This window comes from Nomascus leucogenys, chromosome 11, assembly GCF_006542625.1.
Source record: "Nomascus leucogenys isolate Asia chromosome 11, Asia_NLE_v1, whole genome shotgun sequence".
Classification (NCBI taxonomy): domain Eukaryota; kingdom Metazoa; phylum Chordata; class Mammalia; order Primates; family Hylobatidae; genus Nomascus; species Nomascus leucogenys.
This window is the reverse complement of record NC_044391.1, coordinates 29,454,081-29,478,541: the sequence shown is the minus strand read 5'-3', so window position 1 is coordinate 29,478,541 and position 24,461 is coordinate 29,454,081. Positions and strand designations below refer to the sequence as shown.

The 24,461-nt window shown below is 37.0% G+C and overlaps 1 protein-coding gene across 3 annotated transcripts in view; it reads right to left on the bottom strand.

Moving 5' to 3' along the window:
- Positions 1-6,225: 6,225 nt before the first annotated feature.
- Positions 6,226-24,461, bottom strand: part of GLCCI1 (glucocorticoid induced 1) — a 131,234-nt gene continuing 112,998 nt past the window's right edge. For 2 of the 3 annotated variants that reach the window (XM_030822134.1, XM_030822135.1), the window contains exons 6-8: positions 24,120-24,330; positions 10,269-10,389; positions 6,226-9,089 (exon numbers count right to left, since the gene is read on the bottom strand). In XM_030822134.1, coding sequence (XP_030677994.1) covers positions 8,744-9,089; positions 10,269-10,389; positions 24,120-24,330 — 678 coding nt within the window. In that variant the 3' untranslated portion in view covers positions 6,226-8,743. The remainder of the gene's footprint in view (positions 9,090-10,268; positions 10,390-24,119; positions 24,331-24,461) is intronic. The other variant, XM_030822136.1, reaches the window with a different exon arrangement.

The following is a 24,461-nucleotide window of genomic DNA, read 5'->3' as shown; positions in this document are numbered from 1 at the left end:
ACCTATTTGCTATGGACTAAATTGTTTACCCCACCCACCCCCCTACCAAATTCATATGTTGAAGCCATAACCCACCCCCCACCCCTCCACCCCTCCAACCCCCCACTGCCATGTGATTGTATTTGCAAATAGGGCCTTTGGGAGGTAATTAAGGTACAAGGAAGTCATAAAGATGGAGTCCTGATACAAAAGAATTAGTGTCTGTGTGGGAGACACCAGAGAGCTTGCCGACTCCATTTTATTATTCTAATTAAAGAATGGAATAATTATCTCCATTTTATAAATAAAGACTCCCACGCTCACAGAGCCATCCCTCACCCTTGTCTGATGCCAACGTCTGGACCATTTCTTCTTATGCCACACTGCCTCTGGGTTCCAGAATGTGGGAGGTACATATGTGTGGCCTGCCAGCTGACCAAAATCACAGATGGCACTGTGCTGAGACCTAGTTCAGTGAATAAGGGGGCAGAAACTTGCCAAGAAGGAGAAATACGCAAATGTCTGAATCCCCAAGTTGCTTTCTGTGCCCCTGGCTTATGCCAGCTACAGATGCAAAGATTAATAAGAGGGGCCCAAGGTCTTGTACACTGGTAATTCTCAACCAAAGTATCCAGTGCAGCCTGTTCAATGCTGGTATTCCCAATCTTCCTAATACAAATTCTAAGGTAACAACCTCTATGACCAAAGGATCAATGTCCATCTCACATGTACCTACTTTAGGCAATCTCTGTAAGACCAGACCAAATAACCTGCAATAAAAAGTGTACTTAGAAATATGAATCACAATCAAGAACAATCTCTTGGCCATTTTGAGGCTTCTACAGTTTGCTTGGGGCAAGGAGTCCCTTTTAATTTTCTAGATGAGGCAGTTCAAGAAGCATAAATGAGAGGACAGATTTCTGGACTCCCTGGTGCCCACTTCACAAACCCATCTCAACTGAGTGGAAGGCTGTCAGTATGGGCCACACTCCAGAAAATGCTCTGTCCTCTGAACTAAAACTGCAGCCTTTCCCAGAGACACTTTCAACCCCATTCCAGGCTTACATAATTTAATCCTGCTTACTTTACAGTATGAGGATGTTGGGACCATTTTTTTTTTTTTCTGGGAAGGGAGATATGCCATGTTAGGATTCTCCCACCAAGCCAAAGTTCGCTCTACCAAGCCTCCTCTTAAGCCACCTTGATTTTAAGAGATGTCACTCATTTTCATTAAAACAAAATTGTTTTGCTGCCATTTCCTTTCTTTCCCTCCCTACTTTTTCTGTCCTTTGATATTTAGAGATTAACATGCATTTTCTCTCAAATTACAAGGTTAACAGGTACTACTAGAGAATACTTAGAAAACCAGAAAAGCAAATGTTAAAAAATTATCTACCCAGGAGAAGCACTTTTTTTTTTTTTTTTTTTTTTTTGAGACACGGTCTCACTCTGTTACCCAAGCTGGAGTGTAGCCTTAAATGCAGCTCAAGCGGTCCTCCTGCCTCAGCCTCCCAAGTAGCTAGAACTCCTGGAGTGAGCTACTGCACCTGGCCCATAACCACTACTAACACTATTATTTTCGTTTACATTCATCCTTTTTTTGTTTCCCCACACATATATATATTTTTATAAAACAAACGGGTCACACTGGTTTGTGACCTGTTGCTTTGCCACTTGGCATAAATGCTGCCCCACTTGTTTGGAAAGGATGTGCCAGCATTTCCTTCTAATAACAGATTCAAGAGTGTATCTCCAGCCTCCTTTAGCACTATTATCCTTCCTTTTTTGTTCTTTGCCAATTTACAAGCAATAAATTGTTGATTTTTGTTTGTTTTTTTGAGATGGAGCCTCACTCTGTGGCTCAGGCTGGAGTGCAATGGCATAATCTCGGCTCGTTGCAACTTCCGCCTCCCGGGTTCAAGCAGTTCTCCTGCCTCAGCCTCCCAAGTAGCTGGGACTACAGGCGTGAGCCACCACACCCAGCTAATTTTTGTATTTTTAGTAGAGACGGAGTTTCACCATGTTAGTCAGACCGATCTCGAACTCCTGACCTCAAGTGATTTGCCCACCTTGGCCTCCCACAGGCATGAGCCACCGTGCCCTGCCAAATTGTTGTTTTAATTTGCATTGCTTTGATTACTAGTGAGGTTAAACATTTATTTTCATGTTAATCACTTCCTTTGAATTTCACCTTTCTTTTATATTAGTCATATATAAGACAGTCAGCTAAGTTATATCCACTTTCTGCTGCAAATTGGATGACAAATGGATGGGTAGAAGTTGGAACCAGCAGAGGGAACAGGGCCGTTCACAGTTCTACAGAATGGTCATGTTGTTTCCTTGTCTTTTGCATTGTAATGTTACCAAACATTACAAAAAGAATACATGCTCATTTTAAGAAAAAAAAATCAAATATTTCAAAAGGTGTATGAATATTATGAAAGCTCACCTCAACACTCTCCTTCCCTCACTCACCAGTTTCTATTCCTTGACGTCACCATTTTTAGCCACCTCCTGCTACCTCCTTATTTTCTTCACAGGACTTGCTGCACTGGCCACAGATTTGGAGGAGCAATCAGGAGAAAGGGTTAGGGATTTGAAAAGGAATAGCTTCTTCATACAAAGCTCCCAGGGCTTGCTGCAGAGTGTTCATTGGGAAGGGAAGCAGAAGAGAGAAACCACACCAGGTGTTTGTCTGGAATCAAATGGGCAGGTGAACAGAGGGTCAGCTAAGATTACCCTGTCTGCCTCAATTCCAGTCCATATGAAAAATGGCAGGCTGTTTATTGCAGCACATGAGCAGTGTCCTTTGTTAAGTCCTGTCCCTTGAGTGTAACCTGTTTCGTTTACAAAGTGGAAAAGAAAACCTAAGAAAAGGTTTGCTTTTCCAGCATGAACCCTTCTCCTCACTTGGCAGGTCCTTGTGGAGCCCTATACCCACCTTTATCCATCTTGCTCCCAGACAGTGGTTTGAAATAACATCCATTGCCTGCAGTCATGCCCAATTCTGACTAAAGGAATGTCATCAATGTCATACTTAAAGCAGATGCCAAACTTGAGTAGAATTTGTGGTGTGTGAAAGGGGATCTACTCCTTGTTATCAGGAAATCTTTTGGAGGAAAAATGATCTAATTGTTCAAATTCTTAGTGTTAAGAAAATGGCTGTTATGAAGGAGAGAGCCCATCACCAAACTGATCTAAAGCCTTTGGGAAAAAAAAATTATTTTTACTCTCCTCTTTGAGAGATGCATATGGAATGAGATAGGTCATTTTAGAACCAGTGGGTTACCAGCCTCCTATTAACTAAAAGACATATGAGGTGGAGATATTCCTCCTTTTCTTGAGAAATTCTGCCTTTTATTCTTTTCAGCTCTAAAAACTGATCACCTATCCTGCTCCTTCTCGCATTTTCCATAGGAAATCCTTTTCTAACATGCAAACTGTTCAAAAAACAAAATTTTATGTTGAGAAAGCTTTGTCTTTGACCTAGTCCAAAAGGGCTTTGTCAAGCAGTGTCCATTCCAAAAGAGCAAGCTTCATTTTCTGGACCCAGAGGACAGACTTATATGGCAAGGCTCTAGGTGATGGTGGAAATAATGGGATACGTATGGGGGAAAGAGAGGGCTGTTGTATTAGTTCTCTAACCCTATGTAACGAATTACGCCAAAACTTGTCACCTTAAAATAACAAAAATTTATTATTTGACACAGTTTCTGAGGGTCAGATATCCAGGGGCGTTGGATCAGGTATCCAGTTGATCTGGGTGGTTTCTGGCTCAAGGTGTCTCATGGCTTGGCTGGAGCTGAAAGATCTGCTTCCTTGTGGTTTTTGGCAGGAGGTCAGGGGCCTCCATAATCTCACCATAGGGTCCCGCCATAAACTTTCTCGGTATCCTCCCAATATAGCTTCTCCCAAAGTAAGTGATCCAACAGAACAAGTACCAAGACAAAGCTAGTCTTTTTATAACCTGTTCTTAGAAGTGACTTCCCATTACTTCTGCCATATTCTGTTGATAAGAAGCAAATCAACCCACACTTGAGAGGAAAATTAAGCTCTACCTTTTGAAGGGAGAAGTATAAAATAATTTATGGGCAAATTTTTAAAACATCTACATAGGATAGGTGCGGTGGCTTATGCCTGTAATCCCAGCACTTTGGGAGGCCGAGGCGGGCAGATCACGAGGTCAGGAGTTTGAGACCAGCCTGGCCAACACGGTGAAACCTCGTCTCTGCTAAAAATACAAAAAATTAGCCCGGCATGGTGGCAGGTGCCTGTAATCCCAGCTACTTGGGAGGCTGAGGCAGGAGAATCGTTTGAACCTGGGAGGCGGAGGTTGCAGTGAGCCGAGACTGCGCCACTGCACTCCAGCCTGGGCAACAGAGTGAGACTCTGACTAAAACAAAATACAAAACAAACCCAACTACATATATGATCCAAATTACCTACACCTAATCCAGTGTGCTCTTTGGTGTACAGCAGAGGTCAGCAAAGAACCAGAGAGTAAATATTTTAGGCATTGTGGGCCAGACTCTCTGTTGCAACTATTTAACAGTGTCATTGCGCTGCAAAATAGCTATAGGCAATCCATCAATAAATGAGTGTGGCTTTGTTCAGGAACACTTTGTTTACACTAACAGGCAGCAGGCTGGATTTGGCCCAGGAACAGTAGTTTGGCCCTGGTCTTATAGCTACAGAGGTTAGTGGAAGTCTAACATACGCAGTGACTTTGGTTCCTTGCTATTACAATCTTCACAGAAATTCATCTAAGGTGTCATGGCTCTCTCATCTGCCACCATCATATGTTGCTGCACCTCCGAATTGAGTGGTGAGATAACAGGAAGGCAGAAAAGCAAATCTGAGAGATTTAGGAGACAGACAGTCCTTATCTTTGGAAATAAGAATGTAAAGGAGAGCTGGCTTGGTCCAACAAGGGGTAAGACAGTGTATTTATTCCACTGAATCACTAAGGTTGAGATAAGGCAAGAAGTCTGAGAGGAGATGTTCTCTAAACAATTGGAATTATTGGTCTAGACTACAGCAGTGGGATTTTGAATCAACACGTGAATCAGGGGATCCATCTTCATAACGTTCCTACAGCTCCAAAGAACCAAGAGTTCACCAAGAGTGAGTGTACAGGGGGAAATCGAGACTTGTGCATATCAGAGAGCAGGGTAGATGTTAGAAGCTTCCCAGAGACAGGTAGGGAATATATAGGAGACAATGAAACTTCAGAGCTAGATGCGACCTTACACTGTGGGATGGGGTATGAGGGAAACCCCTCAGTTTGCAATATTCATAAATAAACTTCAAGTGATTATTTTTGGTTTGGTTACAACACACAAGTTCTTAGGCCTAATATTCCCCTCCTTGTCCCTGAGGTCTGATTTTGCAAATACTGTATTAACTTCTCAGGGCTGTTTATATTACTTATTATACAATTGAGTCAAGAAGAGATGGGGCTAGGAATTCCACTTTCCTTCACATGAATTCACTTGCAATGGAAATTTAAAGTTGTATAAGGTAGATAATTTCCTGCCTAAATAACATATACATAGCTGATACATCCCACCATTTGAAGAGTTATGTTTTATTTTTCTCAGCCAAAACCACAGCTACTGGTCACTTTTAAGTTCAATTTAAAGATCAAATCTTACCTCTTTGAGATGCGCTTTGGAAGTGAACAACACTCTGCTGATAAATTATTTCTCAGAGTGCTTTGTTTTTGCTTTCACGCTACCATATGGCCTACCAGACCATATCCATGTCTGGATAACTGGGCATAATGTCAACCCTCCTTTGTTTTGTAAAGCTTTTCTCCATCTTATTCTGAATCTAAAAAAAGTAAAAAATTAAATTTTATTGCTGCAGCTTTGCTTGCAAGAAATATGCAACTTCCTTTGAAATGATTTCATTGAATTTAAACTCATTTCTATAAATTCTGAGGTATAAAGTGATGTGAGAACAATGTTTTCTCTATTTAATGTGATCTTACCTGGGAACAGTACAAAGACTTGGAACTTAAGACCTCTAGCTTCTCACCTTGTGATGGAGAGTGAGTGTGTAAGTTAAATGCCAAGAGGAAGCCAGGTTGTGGAAATCCGATCCAGTTAGACACCCCACACCTCCAGAGATGCAGGTCAGGAACTCAATGAGTACAGAAAACTACCATTACCCTGAGCTGAATTTATCTCTGTCGGGTAACGAGCCAACAACCCCAGTCTTTCCAAAAACATGTGTGAACTATTCCAGTTTTACTAATAACTTTATTTAAATAAGACACAGGAACTTCTATACTGAAAAAATACAAAACAAAAGCCACACATTTCCTTGTGTAAAGCCATATTATATGGTAACTCAAATACTGTTCAGCGCAATGGCTAGAATTAAACAGTACAATTATATACAAAATTTAAACAATTTCTGACAAATTTCTACAGCTGGATGTAGGATACATTTGAGCTCAACAACTTCTGGGAAATTTACATGGCAAAGCGTAAGCTTTAACACATTTGGTTCAAAACTTTAATATATGCTAAGAACAAATGTACAACACAATTAATATTTAGTATCTCATGAGAAAATAAAAGCACGTCACTATAAATATCGTACATCAGATTTAATCACCAAAAAAGCATATTCAGTCCATTTTTCTGAAATTGATATTGATACTATTGCATTTTATTTGGACAAAAGCAGAGTGTAAGATCAACATATATGTAATGCTAAACCAGATATCAGAAGTCAAATGGAGCTCATATTTATCTTACGGAACTAGTAATTTTCTCCCTTTAACCATAATCTACAAAATATATATTTTCATCAAGGCCTGAGATTATTAGGGTTAAAGGTATGTGCTGCTGAAAAGATTGTTTTAAAAGGTTCCCCTGTGAAATGACAAAAGTAAACTGAGTCCTTTTTTTCCATGACAGTCTCCTACAATATAACACTGACTAATTTAAAGGAGCCAGGATGCACCTTCAGGAGAAAATATTACGGCAAACTTTGGTGGAAAGAAGAGAATTGAGATCATGACAAAATAATGCACAGAATACACACACAAACATATACATATATATATCATTTCTTAAAAAAAAATCAATGGTGTTGCTTTCTTCTCTATCACTCATCCTTCTTCAACCTTCTTAGAAAATAAAAGAAAAACTCAGGAATGAATGAAAGGAACTGAAACGTTCCTTTAAATGTAGGCACCTGGTTCCCCTAATTCTTAAGAAAATTGTGCCATACACTTTAGATGCAGATGAAACAACTCTAGATTTTATTGAACTGAAAGTAGTGGAATACAAATACAAAAACTTCGCTTTTGGATACTCTTTGTACTGAAGAAAATAATGAAAGTTAGGCTCTCCTATTGACCAATCAGGAATGCCTAGGGCTCTCTTCACACTTTGTGGAGAACTTGTGTCAGAAGTCTGCAAGTTCAAGGCTATTTTCTTGAGTTTATGCCCTACTTCACATGTCGCAAATTTCAAAACTACTCATGATTACGTATTATGAGAGGCTTAAATGAGATAGCTTCAAACTATTGCTCTTGTAAGTCACCAAAAAACCTGCTTATGTTGCATCAATTCTGAGACCCAAGTATTCTATGTAAATGAAGATCATGCACCTAAACTGCTTGAGGAAAACAATAACCAAAAGTATGTCACTTTTTCACCTGCAAAATAATTTCCAAGGGAGAAACTAAACATAAATATGTCTTTAGATAAAATGGTTACAGTTATGACCCTGATGGCTAACATAAACAAAAAAATCTCAACCATTCCGTCAAACACTTCACTTATTTTGAAATTAACTCTAGACATTCTTGTCTTTTAAATGTCATCACACACAATGTGGAATGTTTATGTACAGTCCAGTACTGAACACTTTATTTGCAACATTGTAACAGTCCTTTACTGAGCAACACCTGAACTTTTAAAAAAGCCACATGTACACATGTTGAAACAGTGAATGCAACAGTTGTTTTACTTGTAACCACATGACAAAGTGATGTCAAACACCACAGATTTTGCTGGTTCTCCTCATGTTCACCCATGTCCAGGATTATCATTCTCCTAGGATTGAATGCACTTCTTATTCTAAGAATGTGGAATGTAATGAGGAAAGAGAAATGCATAAAATAAGGAAAGGCAAAAGAGTGATGTTCCCTCTTTAGCTTTTTAGCTGTGAAATATTTAATATCCCAATATGATATACATTCCAAGTTACCTGAGTTTAGACTTCAACTGAAGTACCTGAAGCTAGGCCATAGGGTGGGCACTGTGCAACTGTTGTGGCCATTTTTTTTTTTTTTTTTTGCATTGTATGTATTACAGAAGTTAGAAACAAACACCTGGATCAATTGTAAACATAATCCTGAATTACAGTATTTTCCATAGGACAAAACACAGCAAGACATTTTCTATTTAGACAGGCAACTTTTTGATATAGAGCTTATTTATACTGAAGAATCTGGAAGAAAACACAGGACACAGTACTAATCTGTCAAACATACTATGAAATGCATAGTCTCCACTTAAAATGCTGAATGACACACACGTTTTGCAAGCATTACTGCTTTCCACAAAAACTGCTGAATAGGAGTTCCGTCCCTGCCAAGATCAGTGTTTAAGAGATACTTTATGATGCTGATAAGTATTATTGGTGGTGGTGGTGTTCAGAAAGTTTGTCACTCATGCAGATAGATGTCTGAAATCTTGTTCCTAATCCATGGAACATAGGGTGGAGGCCAGCTCCCCCTTTTTTAGATGATCACATAGTTCTGAGCAGAGATGTGGTCCTCACCCTGCAGTTCCTGCAGGAGCTGCTGCTGCTGGGATGGCTGCTGGACAGAGGCCTCCATGGAGCCTGCTGTGCTGGTGTCATCGGAAAGAGACGTAAAGGAAACCCGGGATGAGAGCTGCTCGACGGTCAGAGTTGCCAAAGCTGAGCTCTGGCCAGAGTTAGGAGAGTTCTTGAGCATAAGGTCGGAAGCGGGTAAGAGGGGGCCTAGAAGTTTTACAGGACAGAAAGCTGATCCGGTTGGGATGAAATTAACCTTGTTTTTGTCAGGACATGAAAAGAGAGGGGCCGAGATAGGCTGACGAGACCTAAAACCATAAAACAAAATTAGATTTATAATCATGAACACAGAAAAAGTTAAGCATTTTCTGAATTAACTGGAGTTCTCTAAAACAGCTAAAATGTAAATGGCAGGAGATGGGTTAAGTGTATACAGAGGGGTAAACATCTTCCATAGCACAAGTCAGCTGGCAGACTATTCATGCACACAGCACTGAAGTGGTATTTGAGACAAAACGATTTTCAAAAGAACCAGGAAGACAAATATTTAGAGATGATTAGTTTGCTTTTAATCATTTAGGAAGGTGGAAAAGTCTTCTACATTATAATTGAAGATTATGCAAAGTTAGAATGACCTTTTCTGTTAAGAAAAAGTATACCGGAGGCAGGGGGCATTCGTCCATCACGTATTTAGTTTTAAACACTTTTTCCTTTTTTCTTTCTAGAAAGACTTACACTAGCACAGATGGGGGATGGAGTGGGGAGGGGAGAGTTTCAATGGTCTCTCAAAAAGCCAGTCAATTCAGCAGAGGTTGGGTCCACAAGCCCTTCCTCTCCTCCCGTTCCCAGGAGCTACGCCATCAGCTCCTGCAAGATGGGTCCTTCTAGGTTGCAAGAGCACTGCACCCTCCACTAGGCACCTGCACTGGAACAAAGGCATGAGGGCATCCAAGAACCACATAGTCTTCTGAGCTACTCTGCCCAGTGTTTACAGCATGAACCTCTTTTTCTAATTTCATTTCTAACTTACATATATTAAAATTTCATTAAGAAAACAAACCCCTTGTGAACAGAAAGCCTGAATAAGCAAGCTAGATGAGGCTACAGGGAAAGAGACTAATCTGGCTTGTGGAGTACACTGTCTTTAAGCTAGTCACACATGGATATTAACTTTGTTCCTAAAGTCTCTTTGTTACCATCTAAACTAAGAGTTCTTGAAATGACAATTCTTAATGATTAAAAATAGATTTTTCAGGTAGTAAGAATAAGTTTCCAAGTTTCTTTGTATTGGCTTATACATTTCCAACATACAGACTCCAATTCTCCTTCAGTAAGATCTCTCTTGCCTATTCAATTCTCTTTACATAATTTGCTCTTGAAACACATTATCAGCTGGATAGAGTAGTTGATTCATATGTAATCAACTGGTCTCAGTAAAAAGCTTTACAGCTTTGCAGATCCCAGCTGACAGAAAAGACATTACTTACGCCATTTCCTCAAAGACCTTCACTCGCTCACATCCCTCTGGGGGCTCCCGTTTGAACATGTAGCTGTTGTTTGGTTTGGGAGATGAAGCATACTTGGGTAACGGTGAGCTACTCCCACTGTCTGTAAATTTAAAGCAGTTATATTAACTAGTGATTGAAAGCTCTTTTAAATTTGATTTCCAAACAAACAGCCTTTTGCACAATTTATCCACTACTGCCCCTATGCTTTGACCAGTCTCCTTTATTGCAAAGCTATTTCTTATACCCTGTGTAGTACATTTCTTCTAAATAAAAACTTCAATGCAACAGTAATCTGCCATACCATAGAACATAAAAAGGACATTTTGGTCCAGAAAACTGCATTTTGAATACAACAGAGCTGTAATCCTGAAAACAAATACGTTATTTATTATGTATTTCAAGAATGCAAATGATGGGGCAATGTGCTTAAGTCATACAGAAGAATAAAAGATTATAATGATACAGGGTTCTCTACATGCCTTCTCACTGCCCAACCAATTGAACGAAAATGAATAATATTCTTTACAAAAGTTCTTAGCAGAAATGTTATTTTTGCTAAATATCATGAATAACACGTACGCAGGGGAAAAAAACAAGTTTATAAAATGTCTCTTTCTACCTACCTAATATAAAAAACATAATTTGCTCAGAATTTTACCTTTAAAATGTTTATAATAAAAGGGCTTTTTCAGCAGAATTGGTATTTTTGCTACTAGAAGACATGCAAAATCTCCAAACATCTCTACCTAACATGTTTTCCTCATATTTTTGGCCAAGAAGAAAATGGTCTATTCATGAAAAGCCATAAAACCCATATGCAATTTCTCCCTTTCCTACCTACCTGGCAAGAGATTTTGGAAATTCAAATCCACTAAAATGTGTCATTATTTTTGTAAGATGCCAAGTTGTAAAGTCAGTAACATGTTTGTATACAATAGTCCTATTTAAACAAATTCTGACTTAATGCAAACCTATCCCCACTGCTAAAATGCTAAGCACATGATCTACTGAAATGTATTATTTTCATCTATTTGAAAGATAGCAACAGTATCATAATTATGTTCATCACAATTTTGATAAGTTGCTTTAGTTTAGAATATAGAACACAGTCCAATATTCAAAATATGAGTAATAAGAATGTTTTATCATCATTAATGAAGTTATAATACATGCTTAGGAAGAAGACCCTTGATGCACACTAATACTTGTTAGTCTTGTGAATGCAGATTTATGCTTATATTTGAACGTGGCTATATCTTCGGCTGGGAAACCACTGTCTGCAAAATAATAAGGTTACACTATTGGGAAAGCTAGAAAACCACACAGTTTCTCTATCATTATTATGTATGATCCTACAGAGTAGGTACCAAACAGCCTCTTGGAAAAAATAATTAAGTCTTAGAATGAAATTTGGTTTCTTCATATACCATTCAGATTTGAGAATTTTCTTAAGTTTAATATTTAACCTATATCTTACATGAACAAATGGGAGGAAGGGGGAGGAACAGGATTGTCTCAGGTTGATACAAAGCATAATTAGCCTGATTGGAGGTCTGAATTTGCTGCCCTATTTAAGCTAGGCTAGACAAGACTGGTCCATGATCAAAACAAAAAACAAGCAAACAAACCAAACATTGATGAGAGTAAGGCCTCAAATTTGGTGTAATATAAAAAAATATGGCTTGACCTTACCTTACTATGCAAACAGCAACAAACCAGGCAAAGGAAATATATGAGATCAAAAATACAAGTAAGTAGAGAGGATGGACATCCCATTCTTCACGATGTCCGTATTTCACACTACATATGTGTATCAAAACATCTCATGTACCCTATAAATATATACACCTATGTATCCACAGAAATTTTTAAAAAAATACAAGTAGATATGGCATGAGATGCCTCCATGGAGATTACTGCTGGACACAACTTAGCCTACACTGCACAAGCAGCATCAGCCTCAAACCCCACGGGCTTGATGCCATTAGCAGTCATGTCAGTAGGTAAGGATCCACCCTATTATCACGTAAGAAAAGTCATCTTGGCCACAGTTAGTCTTCTGTGTTCTTTTTCTTACTACATCATCAGGCCTACCACATTCTTTCTCCCACTATTTTACTGATGGTTTCAAAGGACTTTCTCATAACTGAAGGGCTAGATGTGAGTCGGCTAATCTATCTGCAAAACTGATTATCTTCCTGTTAACAATCTAGAATGAAGTAATTTTTCTTAAAATATTTCTAATTTCAAAGGCTGTAAGTGCATTTTTTAATGGAGTTTTACCCTCTTAAACATTATTCTGCCTTTTTTGGGGGTATTAATATTAAGTAAACAAATATATTGCTATCCTAGACAGACAGTATTCAGTGTTATTATATCTGTCTTTTCAATAAAAATTGCTTTTTTAGTTGAATATGTATTTAATGTTAAGTGGTCTGGAAAGGCAAAGCTTGAAAGAAAAAAATTTTGAGACTATAAACAAGTTATTTGCTAAATCTGGAGTTTTTTCTTCAGGTTAAGTATGCAATCAGAGAGTCTGTAAATAGGGGTCAGGGAATGGAGACATCTAGTCTGTGGCTTTAGCTCTTTCTTGTTGTATAGTTCTATGTTACCTGGAATACAATCATCTCTCTGGATTTCTATATAATTAAAGGAATTGCCATTCATAAACTCTATAATTCTGTGATTTTTCTTTAATAGTTCTAACATACAAAGAAGACATATTTTACATATATATTTTTTCTTGCCTTACAAAGTGGCATGCTTTAAAAACAATCCATATGACCAACCTATGCTACTCATTCCAGACCTGAATGTATAAACTATTACTATTCATTTAAAACTCTGTGTTGAATTTAATAGCCACATTTCAATAACAGAACATTATAAATATAAATATGCCTGCTCGGGAGATTCAAGATGAGAAGTCTCATGGTAATCTTAATTCAGTCTCTCTTGTTTACCAGTAATGGTAAGTTTTCTCATTCTGGTATCCCGGAGAATAATATAGAATCATAACTAGAAATACAGTTGAGATTAGGTTAAATGTTACTTTATGACTTTTAACATCATAGCTAATGTCAATAAAATTAAATGCGGTGAATATAATTATTTACATCTTTCTGCATTCACAAGTCTCATTTTTAAATATTTATAACACTCAACTCTGAAAATCAATATGGAAAAATGTGATTGCTGTTTTATAACAGATCATACATATGCATTTGTATCATATTTACCATTAAAATATGAGTAGCTTATCAAATACTTTTAAACATATGATAATAAATTAAAGCTTGGAAAAATTAGAGAAGTTATTAAAGTTTGGAATTTCATATAGAAACAATATTCATTAAACTACATGTACTTGTATAGCTTCAGTTTTCTGAATTTCTTCTGACTTTTATTATATCTGGTATATTGTGGGGCCCACAATTCTTGTATAAAAAATTATACATTTGATCATACCACTGCACTTCAGCCTGGGTGACAGTGAGACCCTGTCTCAAAAATATATATATATCACATATATAAAGGTCGATTCATTTATGCAGGTAGTATGTAAAATCTCTGCCATGGTTCTATTCTAGCCCTAAGTCTATAAATGTGTTTTATCTCTATCACATTACTTTATTAAATTAAGTAAAATTGATTCTAAAACAAGCAATAATAGAATAGTGGTTCTTCACCAGAGTTTTCTTTCACATTAGACTTATCAGATGTTTTAAAAAGATCAATGTCTAGACCTCATTCCTGAAAGATTCTGATTTAATTAGTCTGGGGAGGAGCCAAGTATAGCCTTGGGGTGGGGAGGTGGGGGTAAATCTCCCAAGTGCACCTGAAGCACAGCCATATCTGAGAACCAATCATGAAATGGTTAAGAACATTGGTTTGGAGTGAGGCCACACCTGACTTCTTCCTAGGCCTAGATGCATGGCACAGGGTAAGTCTGAGCCCTCTGTTTTTTGATCTATAAAATAGAAAATACCACTGACGTGACAGCTGTGAAAAATGTATGTAAAAGGATTAGGACAAGGGCTGGGTGAGGTGGCTCACCCCTGTAATTGCAACATTTTAGGGAGGCTGAGGCAGGAGGATCACTTGAGGCCAGGAGTTCGAGACCACCTGGCCAACATGGTGAAACCCTCTCTACAAAAAAAAAACAAAAAAACCCAAAACCAAAAAACAAAGGATTAGGATAGTGCCTGAAACACAGTAAGCTCTGAATATTATTATAGTAAAAAGTAACACATCATTTCTAATTTGAAAATTAAAAATGATGAACCATTCAAAAATTAAGTGCCTATTCTGCTCCCTCTTGAAGAAGAGAGTAAAGGAAATGTTTTTAATAGATTTGTGTACTCAGGTACATACAGATACAATTTTATTTCTGAGACAGAAGCAGAATAATATCTGGAGTACCAGGTTGTCCAGGTTTATAACTGCCTGACAGGAACTCTGCCAGTTCATGATGGCATCCTTTAGTGTAAAGAGATCTATCATCCTGAAATTAAAATCAATGCCTAAAGCATGCAGATTCTATAGACTACTATGCAAAGAAAATACTTTTATAGTATATGCAGCAATAACCAGTAGAATGTAATTCTTATTCTCTTTCCCAGGTAGTTAACTGACTAGGAAAGTGAGTACGCTGCTCAACCAACACTTTACTCAATGACATACTAAAGCATAAAATTGGCTGAGAGAATTAAATTAGAAATATGATTGACTAAATAGTACTTAAACAAAATTACTACTCTAGTGTTAAAATATACTTATTTTACTTCAGGAAATGAAATTATCAACTATAATGGGGTTTGAAGGCCTAATGAAATCAGGAGAAACACACAATTGTGTATCATTTCTTGGCAATAAACTTTAAGAATCAGGTTGTATTACCAATTGTATTAAAAAGCCTGTATTTTCAGTTAACTCCAAGACCAACTTGGAAACTTACAAGTAAGGAGAATATTTAGCTTTTACAAAGAGCCTCTAAGGTTTTTCTAAAATTCAAAGTCAACACCTTGTGAGAATACCAAAGAATTGTAATGAACCAAGACATCAGCTATATGTAAGATCTCCTTTAGATCAGCATTCAGCAAAGAGTACAGGGGAAAAATGACATCAGAACCTTTTATTACTTATATTTATGAACTTTGTTTCAAATCAGATTGATTTTTTAATAACCGGGACTCAACTTACATTCCAAGGCCCATTAATTAAATATTTATTATATGTAGGAGGTATTTTATATTTTGTAATCACTTCTCATTCCATAAGTATGAATTAAATTGATACCAACTTACAAATTAAGCCAAAAAGTTACTCTTTTGTTTTTGTGTACTCAAAATAGGTACAGTGCTTCTTCCACAACATAATCTTGATATGCAGAACAACAGTGCTAATCATTATTGTTGATATGCTAACTACTCACTCTAAATCTGATATGACAATTAAAGATGAAAACAAGTCACTTTTAATCTGATATGACAGTTAAAACTGAAAACGGTCCTCAAACCAATTTATAGACTAAAATAATGACTATAAATCTTAATGGTAAAACTAAAAACAAATTGGATTACACAAAATATTTTGTATCTTGTGCAAAAGTAGGTATCTGAAGAAAATCACTATAATACAATCTTAATTTTTATATTGTCAAGTTTATTAAATGGCAAAATTTCCAGGAACATCAGTTAAAAAAAAAAAAAAAAACTGAAACACATTGTTCATGTTAAACTGCTCCTAAGGTATCCTACAACTGTGGTCTCCCAATAAGAGAGGCATGAAACAATCTGCTGACGTGTGGGGAAAAAAAAAAAATCAGTGCATTATACATATTTACCTTTTATCTTTAAAAAGAAGTAAACTTTACTAACATTTAGGGAAAAAACATTGGAACTTCTAATAAAAATTTCACTACAATTTTAAATATTCACTTAAATATTTACTAAGCATTTACTATGTTCAAAAGAGAAGGCAAAGCAAAATGCTATCAATGTTGTCAGCACAACATTAGATAAAATTTAGCATTTCCTCTTTTTAAAAAAATTCTTGCTAAAGGGAAATGGTATTATAATGTCTTTAGGCAGAAACCAACATGGAATCTTAAACATCATTATAGTCACCTTAAAGTCTATTCCATCTCCAATATTTACTACCTTATTAATGATGGCAATCATTTCCACATCTCCCATGCTGGAACTTCGTAAGAACTTTGCTGTTATCCTGATCTCCTCCTCCCCCACTTCATACATCTAATTGGCCACCAAATGCTGTTGACTCTTCTTCAGCCCCTTTCCTCCAGTTCCTCTGACCTTGCTATGTCTCCTCATCTTTGCCCTATACCTGTGGTCTCCCAACTAAGGCATGAAACAATCTGCTGACATGTAGGAAAAAATAGAGCAATTAAATATATTTATTTCTACATTTATACATACTTTTAATCTTTTAAAACAAGTAAACTTTAACAGTTTGTAGAATGAATTATATACATATATCACCTAGAAATATATAAACTTTTATTAGGGGTACAGATTCAAAATTGCTGACAAGGGTGTGAAATAAATAAAGTTTGAAAATCACAAGACTAGACTATTAACATGGCTACTTATCTTGTCCTCCTACTGCCTCTATTTCTGTGTCAACGTAAGTTATAGTTCTTAAATGTGAAGCTGGTCCTATACTTGAGCTGACAAAAGATCTTTCCTTGGCTTTTCTTTCTCTTAGCAAAGCTTACAAGGACCCTTATGAAATAGTGGCCTTTTTTTTTTTTTAAGACAGAGTCTCGCACTGTCGCCCAGGCTGGAGTGCAGTGGTGCGATCTCAGTTCATGCCATTCTCCTGCCTCAGCCTCCCAAGTAGCTGGGACTACAGGCGCCCGCCACCACGCCCGGCTCATTTTTTGTATTTTTAGTAGAGACGGGGTTTCACTGTGTTAGCCAGGATGGTCTCGATTTTCTGACCTCGTGATCCGCCTGCCTTGGCCTCCCAAAGTGCTGGGATTACACGCGTGAGCCACAGAGCCCGGCCTAAATAGTGGACTTTCTAACTCTCCAGTCTCACTGTTTTCTACTCCCCACCATTCACCCCTATACCCCAACCATTCAATTTCTTACTGTTCTCTACACACCGGGCCCTTTCACAGCTGAATGCCCATATAAAGACTATTCCTTCTGCAAAGGCAGCAAGATGTAATCAGGTTCCTACAGAATATCTTTGTTGGCATGTAGATGCCATGGAAGTTAGCTAGGTTACTTAATTTCTCTAAGCCTCAGATTCTGGGACCTTTAAATAATGACAATGTCACCTACCTATAGTATAGGACTGTGGTAATATTGGAAATAATAAAAATAAAATCCCCTGAACATATTTAATCATCATAGCAATTCTATGAGGCAGCTGTCCCCCATTTATAGGTGAGGAGATACAGATAGATTGAGTAGCTTGTCCAAGGGCACAAAATTAAGTGGCAGGGCAGGGCTTCAACCTGGCTGCCCCAGAGTCAATGTTCATTATTGTTATGCTATCTGTTTCACTAAGTTTGGATCTATCTCAACTCCAGTGTCTTTATTAGAGATGTGAGGAGGTGACTAGATGATCAAGTTCCTTCCAATCTAACATTCTGTTTCTAATTAAAGGCTTATGGCTCAGGCGAGAGCTTCATTGGGTCTGCCTTCTGTCAGTGTCACAAGCAGCTAGTGTAAGGAGTGGTCCCCTATAAGTTGATACTTCTTCTCAGAGGAACACAAAAGATAATGGGGGAGGAAAAATCCAACAGATTCCCTTTTCCTTGAACCTAGTTGACATCCTATTATTTTCCACCCAGTTACTATCAGAGTTTACTGGTTACCAGCATGACCAACAGCAAGCAGGGGAAGTTTTGGCAGTTACTTCCTTTCCCCTTATTTCAACAGCAAATTTGAACTTCATGGCCTCTTTCCCACCAAAAGCCTATCACTAAATTTAGCATAATCTTACTTTAATTATTCTTGGTTTTTATTTTTATGAAGAGTATCACACACACTTCATGAACATTAAAAGCCTAACATAAAATTTAACAATTCAAAGAAAACACGTTTTCAACATAGCTATAAAAATATATCCATTAAAAAATGGACATATCATGAACAAAGGTCTTAATATTCAAAAAAAATCTCCATTAAGCACTACACCATGCTAGGCACTAGTTTATTTACTGAGAGTAAAGCACTGACCAAAATATGGTCATTTACTCTTGTTGGAGCTAACATCATGGTAAATAGACAAACGATTAAGTGAAATATATATGCAGGTATGTTAAAAATTTTTGATTTGCTTATATTCTAAACTGAGCAAAAATGGCTAAAACTGAGTTGTATACTTAAGTAGTTTTGAATTATGAATAATAACTCATAGACAGCTATCACAGTATCTGCCATTGGTACAATTGTTAACATTTTCAGAAAGAAGGGACAAGAGCATTTACTGGATACTTATTTTGTGCTGTTAGACATTGGAATGTATGTATCTTAAGATGCTTTCTTGAAAGACAGGTAAAATGACCTTAGGGACATAATTCTAGAATAGATCAATTTTAACCTATAGACTAACTCCTTTGTTGGAATAATATCTTTATATGCTGTAATTTTACCACCAAAAGGTTCTTCTAGGATAATAAGCATCCTAGAACCATATAAAGAGAATATTTTGATAAACACATCCAGGTTCAAAAGCAGTGATTTTTCAAGATGTGGTAGCTCTAAGTAGTATACCCATCATATCTGCTTTTACAATATGAACCCCCAAAAGTGCCATAAAATCTTGGCTGATTATCTAAAATATAGAGGGTTAAAGCACAGTAAGGGCATAGGTCAAAAAAAGGTCAAGAAATAGAGCCCTAGACATAAATACAAGTATGTTAAAATATATGTATAAAGGAATAGGAAGATGCCAAAAGCAGTCTGTTTCAAAAGTCTGCCTAGGGTCAACCCTAGACCCTGAAAAGACAAAATAATACTTTTGATTTTTTTCTCCTAAGACCAAGGGAGGCTCAGTCCTAACACTAAAAGTTTAGCAATACGAATATTTATGAGTTAAATAACAGAATCAGTTAAATAGGCTTATATGCATTGGCTTGGGAAACTCTATCTACATAGTGTACACTGTTCCTTCAGGAAAATATAGCTTAAATTACAAGTAATCAATTTGGGGACTCTTGGAATACAACTCTACTCAGTAGTTGGCCTGAATAAAATGATTCCATTTATTTTATGATTACAAAAATCAATGTTTCCACAATATCCTGCAAAATTGCAGAATTTTATAACAACTGCATAAGTGAACTGTGCCAAAGATCAATGATAAGTAGCTGACTGAAGTCTACATTTTGTGGCTTGCCCAGCACCAGTTTGGCTACCATCAAGCAATGCTGGCAGAGCTGCTTAAGAAACTAATATTCTGACACTGCCATCTGTATTATATAAATGGCTATTTTTGTTCCTTGCATTTTATTTTGGGTATGATAATGTGGAAGAATGTAAGCTACCTCTTAGGGTACATTCTGATGATGTCAAGATGAGTGCTCTTATTCTGGATCTCTGAATTCTCCACACAGAGAAGAGCAGCAGTAGTTCCTATGGCTATTAGTTAGCCTGGGAACTTTACACATGTGACCAGTGTGACCAAGTTGCCTTCAGTCTTTAGGTCACTGGAAAAATCTAGTAAAAAATCAAAACAAAACACCAAAAACCTATTCACTTGAAACAAGTCTCTCAATAGTTGAAACTTTCTTGACAGAGTGTTTTTGTCCTGGCATTACAATCCATACAAGCAAAGAAAAAAACCAATGTGTGATGCACACTGATAATACAAAATTATTTTATAGGTCTCAAATTATACGTAATTCATAGCGAATAGATGTTAGGAACACACAAAAATAATGTTAGCAAAGTCAGAAAAAGAATATGTATATAAAATGAATACTAGAAAAATAATCAGCTCACCAGCACATCCCTCATTAGGGCAGCTATTCACTGCAGCATCCCTCTCCCCTCCATGTCTATCCAGGCTCCTACAGATGTCTGAACTATTTACCACAGAACAAATCTCTCTACAGCAACTGCAGAATATGTAGGTACTCCAAATCAAATCCATCCTAGCTGACTTCAAAATTATAGAATTCATTCTGTTTTCATAATGATGAAAAGCTCTAGGAAAGCTATACAGCTTCCTTTTATGTCTTTAATAAAGCACCAATTTATGATTTATTGTAAAAAACATACATTATAGGAAAGAATTAGTATCTTTTTTTGAGATGGAGTCTTGCTCTGTTGCCCAGGCTGGAATGTAGTGACATGATCTCGGCTTGCTGCAACCTCCACCTCCCAAGTTCAAGTGATCCTCTAGTTTCAGCCTCCTAATTTAGCTGAGACTGCAGCTGCATGCCACGACATCTGGCTAACTTTTTGTATTTTTAGTAGAGACGGGGTTTCACTATGTTGGCCAGGCTAGTCTTTAACTCCTGACCTCAAGTGAGCTGCCCGCCTTGACCTCCCAAAATGTCGGGATCACAGAAATAATTAGTATATTTAAAAATAGCAAAACTCAGAGTTTGGGCTTTACATAAAGAAGAAATGAGTCAGAAACTAGTTTGAATGACATAACATATATTAGTTGCAGAAATTGTAAAATTTCTGGACAATTCCCTCCTTTATACTTTAGTACTCTAAACATCACTGTATAATAGTGTATTATTTGTTTACATTCCTAATTACTCCCTACTACACTTTAAATTCCTTAAAGACAGATATCACATCTTATTCATCTCTATTTCTCCACTCTCTAGTACAATATCTGACATACAACAAATGCTCAACAAGTGTTCCTTAAATAAACTAGAAGTATAACCTCAGTTGAAATACATAAACCTCAACTCCCAATTCTAACATACCTATGTGTGCACAGTTACATATATAAAAGGGATAGGTGCTATTTGAATTTTCTCTTTATAAAGATGGTATTTGATTTGTTTGAGAACTAGAAACCTTGTATTGCATAACAGAGGGCTACACAGTTTTCCAGGGAGTAGTAACAGCAACTTAATCACAAAGTAATGCCTCTCAGCTAAATATGGTAGATATTATGAAACTGATGCCATGGGGCTTTAATTCTCAAACTGAGGTGATCTTGTAGAAAACAGAGAAATGTCTTAAATAATTCTGAAACCCATTCTATAAGTTCTAAAGAGATTTTTAAAAATCACTATTAAGCAACATTCATCACCACTAATTGTTTGCCATGTGCCAATAAGTTGTGCTAAGCGTTTTGCTGTATCTCATGCAATTGCAATGATATGAGGAAGGTATTATTACCGTATTTTACCAAGAAATATTTTTTAACTATTAGGAAAAAACCTTAGCTTTAGAGATGATCTGAACCAATGTTCTCATTTTAAAAACATATTTAAAAAACAAGAGGATGAGTATAAAGAAATTAGTGTTATGCAGGCAGATATCTGGTATGTAAGAACAAAAGGGCACAGAGGAAAATATACCAACAAAGGCAAACTTAGGAAAAGGTCTAATCTGTCTAAGAAATGGTCAGAATTCATCTTATTAGATAATTGACACAAACTAGGCTAGGGAAGGAGGTTTTGACTAAGCTGTGTATTAAATAACTGATATTTTTTCCTGAAAGGATTAGGGAAATGAACAGGTGATAATAAAGGTGACTATTTTTATAGCAGCAGCTACCATTCATTAAATCCTTGAGAATTAATGCAGGTTTTATGTCCAAAACTTCACAGGATTCAAATGCATTCCTATGGTCCCAAAGCCAGTGCTACTCTTAACTTCTATGTTATAATGTCTCCTGCAAAAGACCCTGGCAGGAGAGTGACATGATTATACCTTCTCATAATAAAACTGATTATACATCTTTAGGAAAAAGAGCTATTATATATTAAAGAACATGCAATGTTTGAAACTTATGATGTAAGTGAAGACCTGTGAACTACAGAAACCACTATTCACTGGGAGGCCCTGAAGGCAATCCCACAACCAGTTAACCAAAATGGAACTCATCTACACATCTTCTCAATACATTTACTTTTTGGTTCAGATCTCTCAATTATCCACAGTATTAAAGAAAACAGAACTCCAGAATTAATTGTCTAGCTGTACTGCCACCATTATTTCTACTTTTCATTTTTACCGCAGTTACAAGTGTTAAGTAGCAAAAGTGGCCAACCTGAACTGTACTTAATAACAAAAAATATGAGTTTGGAATCAAGACAGACTGGTTTCTCCATTTACCACCTACACAACCTAAAACAAGTTACTATTATTTATCATTTCCATTTACCTTCAAAACAAACACTCCTACTGGAAGCAAGATGTTTTATTGTGAAACATCCACATTAAAAGGTTGTGAGGAAGTGATTAAAGGTGTTTATTCTCACAGGATGCTTCAGTGAAATGAAAATTTCCTAGTCTGACATTTTAAGAAATGGAGACTTCCCACGTGAAGCCAAGAGACACCTGGTACTATATTCCATATATCCTTAATGAAGGAAGGGGGCCCACAAGGCCTTCAATAATGAAAGAGTCAACAAGAAAGGGGAGAACTGTTAAGATCTACCCACATATAAAAGCAGAGGACAAAGTCCAAAGTAGCTTCCATTTAACATCTTAGAAGAGTTAGGTATAATGATAAGTAAAAGAAGTCAGACACAAAGAATATATACCACATTATTCAATTTCTATGAAGTCTAGTAACAGGGGAAACTAAATTATAGTGATGGAAGTCAGCAAAGTGGTTACTTTCAAGTGGAGAGAGGAAGGATACTATTTGGGAAGAGGTGCAAGGGAGCCTTGTGGGATAATAAAAATCTTCTGTATCTACACTTGATCTAGGTAGTGGTTTCAGGAGCACACACATATGTAAAAATTCATTTGGCTGAGCACTTATGATCTGGGCATTTTACATACAACAATACATCAATCATAGGGGATGGGGTCAATTCAGAACAAGGACCATAAAACTCCTGCAAGATTTTATAAACCGTCTAACTTTGTACAGTTTCACAATTTTGTTGCCATTGACCTATTTCTCTATGGTGACAAACAGTAAATTTGTTATAAACATAAGTTCAGTGTTTCTTTGTAAGCAGCTAGGAAGGAAGAAGCTGGGCAGTCTACATGGCCTTCTGTAGCTAGGTCTTAGGGGGCTAGAAACAGAAAGAACCCAGGGAGTGTTGATAGACAAGTGGTGGTAGACAGAAGGATAGAAGAACATGGAGAGATAGTTGGGCTTGATAGGAAATAAGAATCCCAGAGGTTCTCAACGGTTAATTATTTATCTACATACTATAATATAATCCCTGATGTCCTGTAGGTACTCACTGAGCTTTATAAACTTGGTTAAAAATACACTCACTTTTTCCAACAGAATTTTTATAAATTGTTTCCTCGCAAATCAATCTGATTATAAAATCTAACTTTAAGCTTGATTTTACCATGGTAAAGCTAACTTTACCATAACCATCATCTGCTCTGGACAATACCAAGGAAAAGACCTATGCATTATATGAAGTTGTACACACTCCATTTTATGGCTTTTATTAGCTGTTAGAACCATGCGCTGTGCTTCTCTGACACATTTATGGAAGATGTTTGTTAGAGTTACAAAAAAGGGGGTATGTGAAACCAATGAACAAAGAAACCTAGATTAACCAATCTTTGACAATGTCACCATTCAACAAAAGAAAAAAAAAAGATGTAATGGTCTAAGACAAGGTATAATGAGCAAGGCCCCATAACAAACCCTCTAAGTGGACAATTCCATTCTTACCTTTATCACGATCATAGAGCAAATCGTCTGTTGAGCAAGGGCTACCATCCTGGGATTCCGGGGGACAAAAAGGGGAGACACAGGGTGAATGACTGCTGCAGCTACTGCTGCGCTCCTGGACAGAAGGAGTCTGAGTGTCAATGCTGCGAGTACTACTGCTCCGGTAATGTGCAGGGAGTGGAGCTCTTCGACCATCTGGTATGTCCAACGGCTGTAAGAGGAATACCATTAAACATCCAAATGCTGGTTCATATATTCATCTACACAGAAAGCACATAGTATTTCCTTTGATTTCATATTCCACCACTACTGCCCAATTTATTCTTCAAAGGCTAAAGACCA